The sequence below is a fragment of the Mustela erminea genome, chromosome 17 (genome assembly GCF_009829155.1).
Source record: "Mustela erminea isolate mMusErm1 chromosome 17, mMusErm1.Pri, whole genome shotgun sequence".
Taxonomy (NCBI): Eukaryota; Metazoa; Chordata; class Mammalia; order Carnivora; family Mustelidae; genus Mustela; species Mustela erminea.
This window is the reverse complement of record NC_045630.1, coordinates 14,893,831-14,906,811: the sequence shown is the minus strand read 5'-3', so window position 1 is coordinate 14,906,811 and position 12,981 is coordinate 14,893,831. Positions and strand designations below refer to the sequence as shown.

General features: G+C 42.5%; 1 protein-coding gene across 4 annotated transcripts in view; it reads right to left on the bottom strand.

The window, feature by feature from the left end:
• CENPF (centromere protein F) overlaps positions 1-12,981 on the bottom strand; it is a 62,380-nt gene that overhangs the window by 27,532 nt on the left and 21,867 nt on the right. For 3 of the 4 annotated variants that reach the window (XM_032318158.1, XM_032318160.1, XM_032318159.1), the window contains exons 9-11: positions 12,117-12,245; positions 7,639-7,761; positions 1,566-1,701 (exon numbers count right to left, since the gene is read on the bottom strand). In XM_032318158.1, coding sequence (XP_032174049.1) covers positions 1,566-1,701; positions 7,639-7,761; positions 12,117-12,245 — 388 coding nt within the window. The remainder of the gene's footprint in view (positions 1-1,565; positions 1,702-7,638; positions 7,762-12,116; positions 12,246-12,981) is intronic. The other variant, XM_032318161.1, reaches the window with a different exon arrangement.

The following is a 12,981-nucleotide window of genomic DNA, read 5'->3' as shown; positions in this document are numbered from 1 at the left end:
GAAAACTGTGAGAAGAGAGGCATTAAGGTGGAAACATTATATTTCACTACAGAGTAATTCCGGTTTCCCAGAAAAGTGAGTAATTATTTCACCATGTTAGCCAAAAATCCACAGGATTGGGCTTAAGTACAAAAGAGTTGTTGTGTATCAACAACTCTCAAGGCCTACAGGTACTACTGAGGAACAATGTCGCCCACATCCTAGCCCCTCATCATGTGTCTATGAATAGAGGAATCAAATGGAAGATTTTCTAGACTCCACTGCCAACTTGTTTTCTGCTTAGGATCTCATGTCTACCCACAGGCCCCTCCTAGATGGAAATAATGACCGTGCTTTCATTCAGCTGAGATGGAGGTCTCCATGTTCCTCAAATACATTGAGGGAGAATAAATATTGAGAATATCAATAGATGATTAAGCTAGCATGTATGATAAACTCAGTTGTTACACTCAAAGGAAAACAATTCCTAGTTGTTATTGTTGTTCAGATTTTATTTATTTATTTATTTATTTGAGAGAGGGAGAGAGAGAGAAAGCAAGAGAGAGCTGGATTGGGGAGGAGAAAGAGAAGCAGGCTCCCCGCTGAGTAGGAAGCCCAATGTGGGGCTTGATTCCAGGACCCTGGTATCATCGCCTGAGCCTAAGGCAGACACTTACCGACTGAGCCACCCTGGTGCCTCAGTTCCTAGTTTTAACCTGTATTTCAGTCTACCTACTGAAAGTTGAAGGCCCTTGAGGTGCTACTTCCTAGGCCACCATTCCACTTTACTTGTGAGCACCTGGCACAACCACACTCATGACCAACACTGAAAAATGCCCTCGGCCTGCCTTTTCTTAGTTTTCTTTCCAGAAAGCTGAAGACTGACACTTTTACCCCCTGCTGTGGAAGAACTGAAAGCTGTCTTAGATCAGAATTTAAAAGAGAAAGGAGTCACGGGGAATTATAGCACACATTCCCTAGGGCAGGTTAAAAGAAGTTCTAGAGGGGCAAATACCCAGCTGAGAAAATTAATGTACATAAAAGACAAAGGGTACATACAGATAAATGTGACATGGTGGGCTTGTGTGGTGTGTGCAGCATAATCCAGTGTCTGTGCAGAAAGTGAGGAAATAAAATCATTCAGTCAAGTAAGTCATCAAAAAAACAATGGTCATTAAAGGCTGGGAAAACGTGCATTTAATCCAGGATTTCTCCACTGTTGGGAAATGATAACAAGCAAGGAAATGAGCTGTCCGGATAAAACGAACAAACACACTTGAGACACAAAGAATAACACTCTGGGGTGAGAGACAGCACTGACAATTTACTTTTGTTTGGAGAATATTTACCCTTCTGGTTTCAAAGACAGTTTGGGACTCCGTGTGTTCCAGTTTAAAAAAAAAAAAAAAAAGTCAGACTATCACTCTGAAACTAGAAAGCGGAAGAGAGAAAAGTTTCTCCACATCAACTGTAGACTTCCTTCTGGGAGAATATATGGCAAAATCGAAAAACGTTTCTAAGGACATCCATCCTCCCTCATGCGACATCAGCTTAGAAGAATACCTCCAAAGGCAATGTTGACTCACCCCTCATTTCTTCTGTAGCGTTCTGGCTCTGACTCAAACTCTGTCTGGCTTTCCTCAGCTCTTCCTCCAGGTGGCAGACTTCTCTAGCCCGTTGCTCAAACTGACTCTTCAGGACGCTGTATTCCTTCTTCACTTCCTAAAACACACAGTTAACTGGTTATAATCAAAACCACTCGAGCTAGTTATGACCTCTGCCTTATAAGGGTCCCTAAATGGGACTACTTAAATATATCACTAGGGGAGGAATCTCACTTTCCTCTCAAGTACTTAATGAAGTTAGACATTCTTATTTCAATCAGATGATGTTATAAAGAGAACTCAAAACAAAAACACAAAACCTAACACAGACAAATAATCTTTTTCCTTCAAGAAACACTTCTCTGATCTTTCTCAATGTACCTATGCTTGCTAAACAGTTAACTCATAAGGAAAATCCTATTCACAAGATCCTCAAAGAAATAGGCTCCAAGGGGCACCTGGGTGGCTCAGTGGGTTAAAGCCTCTGCCTTCAGCTCAGGTCATACTCTCAGGGTCCTGGGATCGAGTTCCGCATTGGGCTCTCTGCTCAGCAGGAAGCCTGCTTCCCTTCCTCTCTCTCTGGCTGCCTCTCTGCCTACCTGTGATCTCTGTCTGTCAAATAAATAAAAAAAAAAAAAAAAAAAAAAAAGAGGCTCCAAGGTCCTAGCACATCTGAATGATCAAATACATCTTTGCAAAGATCTGATGTACTAATAAACCAAAATTCACATGACAGATTTTTTTTTTTTTACTTTTCATTGCAAAACTATCTTAGGGCTTACTATAATTAGGATGTTTTTATGAATATTAAGTTTTTATTAAGAAAATTTACAGTGTGCAAGATGCTGGAATGGTATTAGGAAAGATACAAACATAAATTAGAATCTCCTGCCCTCAGAGCCGGTCTCGCACTCCAGTGGGGGAGGACTTGATACTAATCACTTAGTTCATATCAGGATGTGCTAAATACTAAAGAAAGGTGGAATAGGTTATGGAAATCAGAGGGCAGATGCACGGAAGGAAGAATTCATTCTAAATGGGGGAATCCGAGCTTTCACAGTAAAAACAGGTTCTCTGGGTACCTGATTAGGTGAAGTAGCCACACAAAAAAGTAGCAGAGACTCATACGCATGTCCATTCTATGACTATGCCTATTTTTTAATCTTAAAACCGAGCAATATTTATTTAAATGCCAAATAAAAACTATTGCTGGGGCACCTGGGTGGCTCAGTCTGTCAAGCATCTGCCTTCAGCTCAGGTCATGATCCTGGGCTCCTGGGATCGAACTTTGCATCAGGCTCCCTGCTTAGCGGGGAGTCTGCTTCTCCCTTTCCTTCCCTTGCTTGTGCTCTCTCTCTCTCTCTCTCTCTCAAATAAATACATAATCTTAAAAACAACAAAATAAAAACACTATTGCTTATCAACCACATAAGACTTCCGTAATAAATAAATCCTCTATTTATATTCCTCCATCTGTTCTTCTACCTTCAATGACTAGGCGATAAGTATCTCGGCCTATATTCTATGCTACGGTCTGGACCATCAGGGATTGGTAAGTATTGTTACAAACAGACGGAACAAAGCTCCTCACATCCTTAGGGGGAAAACATTTCAGAAGGCCACCTTTTTCAAAAACTGCACTTCAAAAATATCCCCCCGCAGAAGGGAGAGATTTTTGAATCTTAAAGAAACAATTAAGACCCATCCTCCAAAACCCTACAGCCCCGTTAGAAAACAGATGGCCCTGGCAAAGCTGTGTTGGAAGGTTGCCTTCAATTATCAGTCTGGTTACTACCAGCAGATGGGTACCCATGCAGCAAAGCCAAATTCAAGAAGAGGGCGAATCTGGCTAGTAGAACATACTTGAAAACTTCCTGGCAGCTGCTGTGTTCATGCATATATGTTCATTTCATCCTCAGAATAAGACAGAGCCTGTTGTAATTACACTCCTCTGGCTCCTTTGTCCTAGTCCCGCTCCCTTCCATGAGCTAAATGGACACTTCATCAATCAGGACTGATGGGCATCTCCGACTAATCTGGAGACTGAGAAGCGAACGTTCACCCCAGTCAGTGTTAAACTCTGCCAAGAGTGACCATCAAGGTGCACGGATGTTGCGAGCTTGAACAAGCATCATTAAACTATAAGAAACTATATCGCTTGTTTGCTCTCCTGGCTCAGAATGATCACCACTCAGATGAGATCACAGATGTGAAAGGAAAACTACCTTAAAGCACTTTAACAAGGGTAACTGAGCAATATTATTAGCATTTCTTCCCCAAATTTGACAGCCTCCGAATCTACATGATCGTGCTAGGTGAGCAGAATGAGTTCAATGTAAAATAGTAACCAGCTTGTTTAACCACCTGAGTTGACTTCCCAGTCTTATAGTGACACTTATTTTCATACCCTAAAAATCTAATCAAATCGAGTGGCATCTGCATTTGGAGGAGGGGCCACAAAGCTGAGAAGACACTGCTTAAAGTTGGGGGCACCCCCACAGAAGGAAGCAAGGTAAAAAGAAGAAGAGAGAGGGAAGGGGACAACTTGTGCTTGTTTATGTGTCTGTTGGTCTCTATCCATCTCTGTCCATAACTGGGGGCATTTAAATGAATAGGAAGCCCATCGGAGAGACTAACAGGTCTTTCTCTATTCTGGCATTAGCTCCGTAAATATTTGTTTCTAACAAAGTGTTCAGCCAATCCTGGGACCCAGCAGGCTTGTAATACTATGGCTACGACCAACCCAAGAATTTTAAAAGGCCAAAATGTGGAAAATGAACATCTGAAAATGGATCTGTAGGCTGCCGTCCATCACCAATTAGTTTTCTGTGAGGCCATAGCCACTTAAGACTTGATTGGCTAGCTCATCAGCAACAATGAGTTAAGCATACAAGGATGTATTCTCCTAGGCATCTCTTGCATCCTCAAATGATTTGCAAAACTGGGCACTAGTGTGGAAAAGCACAACAAACATCCCTATCACCACAAGCCCACATTAGAGCTTAGCAAGCAATTCCGCCCTGATCAACTTCAGTTTAGGAGCAGCAAGGGAAGCATCATTTCCTAGGGCCAGACAAAACAAATTTCGGTTACTGTGGGCATTTTGTGATCTCCGCCCATGAATGGAGCTTAATAGTCCCCCACCCCGGGACCAAGTCTCTATCATGAACAAGGGAAGGATGCAGAGGATGTGTCCCCTTCCAGCTCGTCATTCCTGCCGGCCAGGCCAAGCTCCTTAGAGAACCTGGTAGGCTACAGATCCCCAAGCTCAGGGAGGTCCCCAGGCAAGCGTTCCCTCATCTCGGCTATCACATGATGGTATTTTATCGCCTACCCCTAACGCTAGGGGGCTGGCACTGGACGTGGGATGAGCAGCTTACCTCAAGCCTCCTTTCACTCTGATACTAGAGTTAATTTTGCCATTGATTGGGCCATTAAATCACATTCCTCGTACGGGTATTTTCTCATTGTGAGCAGCCTATTTACTAAATGCAGACAAGGCAAATTTCGGTACAACTGTCGCATTATTTCAGCATCCAAAATCTATAAGCATGTTAGGCCTGTTTGTACTTGGAATACGACACAGAAAGATACCAGAGTGAGAGAAGCATAGAACAGGCAACATTTTTAATGTGAAAAATCTCAAATGCACTGTCCTGGGGCTCCTCACTTTCTGTGCCTACCGGGGACAGCAAACGGCAGGAACGTCAAAAAGTCATAGCTGTTGTGGAGACCAGGGCAATGATCAGGTAGCCTGCAATACTTTACTAACAAACATTCATGTGTTGGGCACTGGGCTAAGCACTTTTTGTAGAATATTTAATGCCATCATTAATATAGCTTGGAAAAGGGAAGGGCATTATTAGTCCCTATATGCAGATGAGTTAAGTCAGACTCAGAAAGTTTAGGTCATTGTCTGCAGGTCACACAGCAGGGAGGTGGCAGAAAATGATGCAATCCGAGGTCTCCTTTCCTCTAAGCTACCATTCTGCTACTAAGTCACACCACTGCTCTAACTGGGTAAATCGCTTTTCTAATGCCAATCCCAATTCAAAATTGGGAGCCAGCTAGACCCTGGGAAGTCTTGATAAAGACACAGATCCACAAACATAAATGAAGGCCAACAGTACATAAATCCCTAAGCCCTGGGCTAGCCCCTTTCACGGGACACAGAAATCAATGAAATCTAAACGCCAACAGGACATGTATTTAACCGTACAGGCTAGAGTTCAAGGTGGACAAGCTCCAGTGGGCAACCCAGAGCCCAGAGCCCATGGAGGCACACATGTCTTCAGAAACACCTGCCACACAGTGTCCAGCCCACTACTGTGACTTGGCCAAGCAAAAAGTGGCTGGACCCTCTTCACCAGACGACTGCTTCAACAAAATGTTTCTACTAGGCAGCCAGTGGAGTTGAGGGAGAGTTTCTGGCTAGAAGGAAAGCTCACAGGGGGAAGGGTTCGGTGCCAGTGTGCCTGTGGAAATGTTCGCAGAAGCATCTGTTGGTTGGTCCCCACTGGCCAAAAAGGCAAACATTTGTTTTGCTGAAACAAACACTGCCATTTGAAAACAGTCACTGATGAAACCATCATCTGACACGAAGTTTGCCTCCACTTGGGTGGCTAGAGCTGTGGCCTCCTATCCCCAGCAGCATGATCCCTCCGAGGCCTGCTGCACTAGCCATCACCTCTCTGCTACTGACAGATGTTCAGATTTTGCAATCAGGATACGCTCTTCAGAGCTGTGGGGATAAATACATGGAGACTTTCCCCATCTGATGAAGAACTGTTCTTTATACAGAATTCTTTTTTCAAAAAAAGAATCTTCAGTCTAAAAAATGATTGCAAAAGATTTAAAGAAGTGGGAAAAATTCTTTCCTGTGATATTTGATAGAGAAAAAAACTCCCATTCTGCCGTGCTTCTTTGTAAGAGTACAGTGCTGATTTATCGTTCTAGTCAGGCTGTTTCAGTCTACTAACTGTCCCCAAATGAGCTGTTTAAGATAAGCTACAGGCCAGTGCACCCCGGTGGCTCCGCCAGTTAAAGATCCAACTCTTGATTTCGGCTCAGGTCACGATCTCAGGGTTGTGGGATGGAGCCCCACATCAAGCTCCGTGCTGGGCAGGCAGGGAGTTGGCTTAAGATTCTCTCTCTCCCTCTGTCCTTCCAACCCCTTTTCTCCCTCTTAAAAAAAAATAAAACTCCAGGCCACTAAATAGAGAAGCTGAATCAAGTAAGTATGGATAAAATCCCATAACAACATCAGGTCGCTCTCCTCATATCCAAGCGACTGGAGAAACTTCATCCACCGTTTTGTGTAATAAACGAATCTCAAAGAAAAGACACTGTCAAACTTGCACATGGCAACATGACTTTGGGCAACAACTAACAATTACTTGTTGTTTTTGAGAAAAAGAGAGAGAGAGAGAGAGAGAACGCACGCAAGTGGGGGTTGGAGCAGAGGAAGAGAATCTCAAACAGGCTCCCTGGCCACTGCAGAGCCCGACACAAGGTTCAGTTTTAACACTCTAAGACCGAGACTTGAACCGAAATCAAGAGTCTGAGGCTTAACCAACAGAGCCACCCAGGAGCCCCTTCCAAGAATTTTTGCTTTTGTTTATTTAAATCTGTGATTTTCAACAAAGTTAATATTTGATGACTCAAAAACCAACCCTTAGAAAAGGGATTTAAATTATACCTCCTATCACCAATTTTCTTTCCTCTTAGAATGAAAAATTTTGTTTCTTTCCATCTCTCAGATAATCTAAAATAATCTTTAAAAAAATTAATACATGATCTTAATACAACCCATGTTTACCTATAATTGCTAGACACTTATTAGTAATCATATACAAATGGAAAGTGGAAAAAAAAAGCACATATGTTCTATGTCATAGGTTATCTACAAAACACTTTGTAATACTTCCAATAAATAAAAAGGAAAATTACATGTGGTCATGATAAACGACAGAGAAACAACACAGGAATTCTCTTGTACCCTCCCACTTCACCCCACAAAGTAGCTGATAAATTCGCATCTTGATGCCTCACTTACTTCACTGCTTCTCCTCAGCTCATTTTCCTGGACCTGACTTGCCTGTAAGGCCTGTTCGGTTCTGCAGAACTTCTGCTTAAACTCTTCCAAAGTTTTTTCTAGCTGGTGCTTTCCTGACGTGATCTGCAAAGAGGAAATAGGACAAAGTTTCGTTTTTATGTTCTTTACTTTTTAAATTATTTATTCTTAAATGAAATGGTCATGGAATATAAGAACTAACACCATCTATTTTGGGTGAGACACGATCTATGTCAGAGCTCAATACAGCATTATAGTTTTCACTTAAAATACCATCAGATCAATTTGGGGGACAGCAGATAGAAGAGGGAAAAGGGCTGGGTTTGGGGAGGGAGCCACAGAGGAAATAAACAAATTTGATCACCAAAAAGTGAACACAATGAAATAGTAATAAACAACCAAAACAAAAAGTTGAGCTAAGAAACAAAACTGGGAGAACATATTTGCTGTGTGACAGATTCAAAGTTACATATCTATGATACAACAAACAAAGGACATCTATGGTTAATTCAGAAGAAAGTAAACTGATTTTTTTAAGAGTAAAGAATAGAAACAGACAATTTTATACCAAAAAAAAAAAAAAAAGCTAATCAACCTCTGAAAGAAACATCCTGAATGGTAATCAAGGAAGCATGAATTGAAACAACAATAAGATGACTTTTTCACTCCTTGGTTGGCAAAATTTATAAAACCAGGACTATCTCCTATCAAGAAGAATAAGCAAGACCAGGACCTCTCTTACACCAACCGGGTGAGAAGATACATTACAGTTTTTTGGAGGGCAGCTTGTCAGAATCGATCAGAAGGGAGAATACACGTGCCCGAAACGGCCAAGTTCACATGTGGAAACCTGTCCTACAGAAACACCATGATGTGACACAGGGATGTTATTACCGTGGCTACGATGAACAAGAAGATATTGGGAACCTGAACATCCACCCACAGAGTAAGTATATATACTACACAACATCTAATAAAAGCAAGGCTCAGGCAAAATAAAAACCAAAAAGCAAAAAAAAAAAAAAAAGCCTTTTTTTTTTTAAAGGTCTTGGAGGAAGCCCATTTAACAGTTGAAAACTGTTAAATGTTAAACTTTAAAAAAAAATTTTTTTTTTTAAAGTTGTTAAACTTTCATCCTGGGAAAGGAGTTTTTGTTTGTTCATTTGTTTGGGGGGTGTTTTTGTTTTGTCTCGTCTCTCAAACTTGGATAGCCGGTTAGAGGACTAACTCTTAGTACAAACAGATGTCAGGGAATGTCACTGCTCCCATTTTGGCTACATCCCCATCTCTCATTCCTCTAAGAGAGGTCAACATGTCCCACTAGGTTATGTCCTAAATTTGAGAGTTAACCAATATTTTCCATAAAATGAGACTCTACCTCAATGGGAGAACCTTAATTTTAGGAACAGAGAAGCAAGTCCTGAGGAGATAGTTGGAATTCTGACAAAAGGTGAATACCGGACATACTCAGGGTAAATTCAAGAATGTGTCACCCTGGGGTACCTGGGTGGCTCAGTCAGTTAAGCATCTGCCTTTGGCTCAGGTTATGATCTTAGGGTCCTGGGATCGAGAGGCGCACCGGGCTCCCTGCTCATGCTCACTCTGTCTCTTTCTTTCTCTCTTGCTCTGCACGCTCTCAAATAAGTAAATAAAATCTTTAAAAAATAATTAAAAAACCAGAATGCGTCACCCGGTCAAGCAACATGGGTCAAGTCAAGAAAAGAATGAGCACCTGCGATCCGCCTGCCGCTTCCGAGCTCTGGTGTTCAGTGTTGGCGTGTTGTAGGTCGAGCTGGGAACTAAACAGACAAAAGCCTGTCCTCATAGAAAGATTTAAGTAATGGAAGGAAGACAACATAAAAAGAAAGAAATCACTGTATCAGACATTAGAGGATGTGCCCTATGGAGAAACGTTAAGTAAGGGAAAGGAAGCAGAAAGTACTTGAGGGTAGGAATCTACGTGATGACCTGAGCAGATGTCACTGATACAGCGACATTAGAGCAGAAAGCGTATGCAAGCAAAGGTGTGTGCCCTACACACCCGTCCAGACACAGCGCTTCCCCAGAGAGCACATGCGGAGTGTGCTCCACCAACAGCGAGGAAGCCAGTGAGCGAGGTGGTGGGAAGCCCACCAGGTCCTGCAGATCCTTGGAAGGACACGGCTCCTACTAGGCGAGAGACAAGAAGTGACTGCTGTTGCAAGTAGAGGGGTGACATAATTGGGACTGAGACTTTACAAGACTCATTCTGGTGGCTGGTTGAAAACACACTGTGAGGAGCAAGTCTAGAAGGAGGGAGAGAAGTGAGGAGGCTAGCATGGTAAACCAGGTGACAAATGACAGTCTTAGACCAGACAGGGACCAGCAATGGTGAACAGTAGCCATAGTCAGCATAAAACACAAAGCTGGACAGCAACGTTCATTAGACAGAAATTCAGGGAGATAACAGAATCAGAAGGAAAGAACGGAAGAGCAGAGTTTGCTGCCAATTTCCTCAAGTAAGGGTTTTAACATTTCAGTCGTTGATGGCAATCTAATATTTATTTTATTAATAAAGTATATTACACAGGACTATTTGGAAAAATTAAAAATAGACAAAAGCCAAAATAAAACAAAACTGCTTAACAGTATAGTCCAGAAATAAGCAAAGCTCATGGTTGGTGTAGATTTTATAAAACTATGTATTGAACATAATCATTTGTTCATAAATAGGCAGTGCCATTGTTTACAATGATTATAATAGTAATCCAAATAAAAACGAATACAACAGCACAGGATGGTAGGAAATAAACTGATTTCTGTCCAGCACCATCCTTCTTTCTATATATAGTCTTTTACCATTTCTATTTTTATTCTTTTGCTTCTTCCGTTGCCTTAATATTATAATATTAAATAATAAATCTAAGTCTCTTTTCCTTGATCCAATAATTTTAAATATGTATCTTGACTTCCTATTAAGTAAAATGTATAAACATGCCTTTGTAGCAAGCTTTTTGTCTTCTCTGGACTCTTCAAGGTGTGTTCATTTACTCAGGACCTGAGTTTACAGTTTTACAGGCAACTCCTAGTCCTCATTTGGGACTCATTTGGGTTTGTATGGTTATCACAGGGTCTTGCAGGGGGGGCACTATTTTGTATTGTAATTCACACAAATACACTGATTGGGAAAGAACAGATAAGATTGTTAAATTTTGTATAAATACATATTTTATATTCTGTAACTATGAATAAGTGTTCATATCTCTATTCAAAAACCTGAAAACCAGTAAAACATAACTTATATTTACTCCCTTTAAAAAAAAGGCATACAGGGGCGCCTGGGTGGCTCAGTGGGTTGGGCCGCTGCCTTCTGCTCAGGTCATGGTCTCGGGGTCCTGGGATCGAGTCCCGCATCGGGCTCTCTGCTCAGCGGGGAGCCTGCTTCTCTCTCTCTCTCTCTCTCTCTCTCTACGTGCCTCTCCATCTACTAGTGATTTCTCTCTGTCAAATAAATAAATAAAACCTTTAAAAAAAAAAAAAAGGCATACAAATCAGGTTTATTCTTAGCAAGGAGGGAGGGAGCACATAGAGGGTTTCTTGGAGTAGCTGAGAAGATTCTAGGCTCTGACACAGATAATGGTTCTAAGAGAACATTCCTTATAATAATTTATTGAATTGTAAATATGTCCTATGTAAATTTTGTATATTAACATGAAAAGGTTTAAATATAGCTATACAGATAGTATCCACACATATGCAAAAATACATGGGCACACACACGTGTGTGTGTGTAAATAAAGGCGGAGTCAGAAGAATCCTAATGGAAGGCTTTGAGGTGTGAGAGAAAAGGCAGAGTTGAAGATGACATGCTGATCTGGTCTCAGCAATGTGAAGGATGGAATTGCTATTGATTGGGATAAGGAAGACTCCGGGAGGAGCACGTTTGATATAAGTAGCAGGAGTTCAGCTATTACCCTGCCAAGTGTGAGATGCCTGATAGACCAGCAAGTGGAAATACCAGGTACACACCCACAAGCCTGAAGTTCAGGACAGGCATCCCAGCTGGAGATAATAATACAAGGGTTGTCATCATATAGATAAAAGACAAAGCCATAACATGGTTGAGATCATTTTTGGAGTAAGTGTTAAATAAGTAACGGATTATAGTTTTCAGCGCTTTGATGGTTTGGGGGGCATGAGTGAGTGGGGAGGTTTTCCATCTGGTGTCGCACCCAAGAACCACCAGAACATCACACCCCTGCACAGACGTTCAGGTCTGAGCTCCTCACTCACTCCCCTCTTCCTGGGAACGAGAAACCCCAGACTCAGAAGGACTGTTTGCTCTCTTCCTTGGTGAAGTACGGAAAGGGAGGTTAGAGCCATTCTTCATTAAAAGCACCACCACATCAGCTGCAGGATAGAAAACGCATGAATAAGGAAAACGGGGACTAACTGAGGAGAGAAATAAGGCAGCTCCCTACTTTATCCAGGTCGGCCTGCAGGATGTTGCCAGTGTTCTTGGCGTGCTGTAACTCCTGCGTGAGTCTGGCTTTCGTCTGCGCACACTCCTGGTCCAGGGCTTGGAAGGCGCGCTGTTGGCGGGAGAGCTCCTGAAACACCGAAGGCACACATGTCACTCGGACTGCCGACAGGTGACAAGGAGAGGCCAGGGTGGGCAAGCCTCCTACAGGCAGGCCGTGCTGGCTGAGAGAGCAGGAGACAAGAGGAAGCCAGGCTGACCGTTCACTTAACAATAAATGTGAACTGTCTTCAGCACTGGTCCCGGGGATCAAATGCGGGCCTTCAGAGGGAAAGCGGAGTCTGCCAGTTGGCCACATGGAGACCAGCCAGCTTCAGTCCCAGCCCCAGGCTGAAATTCTGCATCTCTGTTTCCGCAAGTCCAGGGGCAAAAGGGAGTAGAACAGAGCCGCCACGGTGACAACTCAGCTAGGAAACAAAGACACTCAAAAATGGGGTTTAATGGGCACCTGGGTGGCTCAGTGGGTTAAGCCTCTGCCTTCGGCTCAGGTCATGGTCTCAGGTTCCTGGGATCGAGCCCCACATCAGGCTCTCTGGCTCTCTGTTCAGCAGGGAGCCTGCTTCCCCCTTTCTGTCTACCTGCCTCTCTGCCTACTTGTGATCTCTGTCAAATAAATAAATAAAATCTAAAAAAAAAAAAAAAAAAAAAAAAAAAGGGGTTTAAGATATCAACCATCATAACACGCATAACTTAGAATGTGAGCAAAGATATGCCACCAATTAACTTTGATAACCACATCGGGAGACCAGACTTGCATCTCCAGGGGCTCTTACTGAAAGACTAGAGAGCCTCAATCCATAGGATAT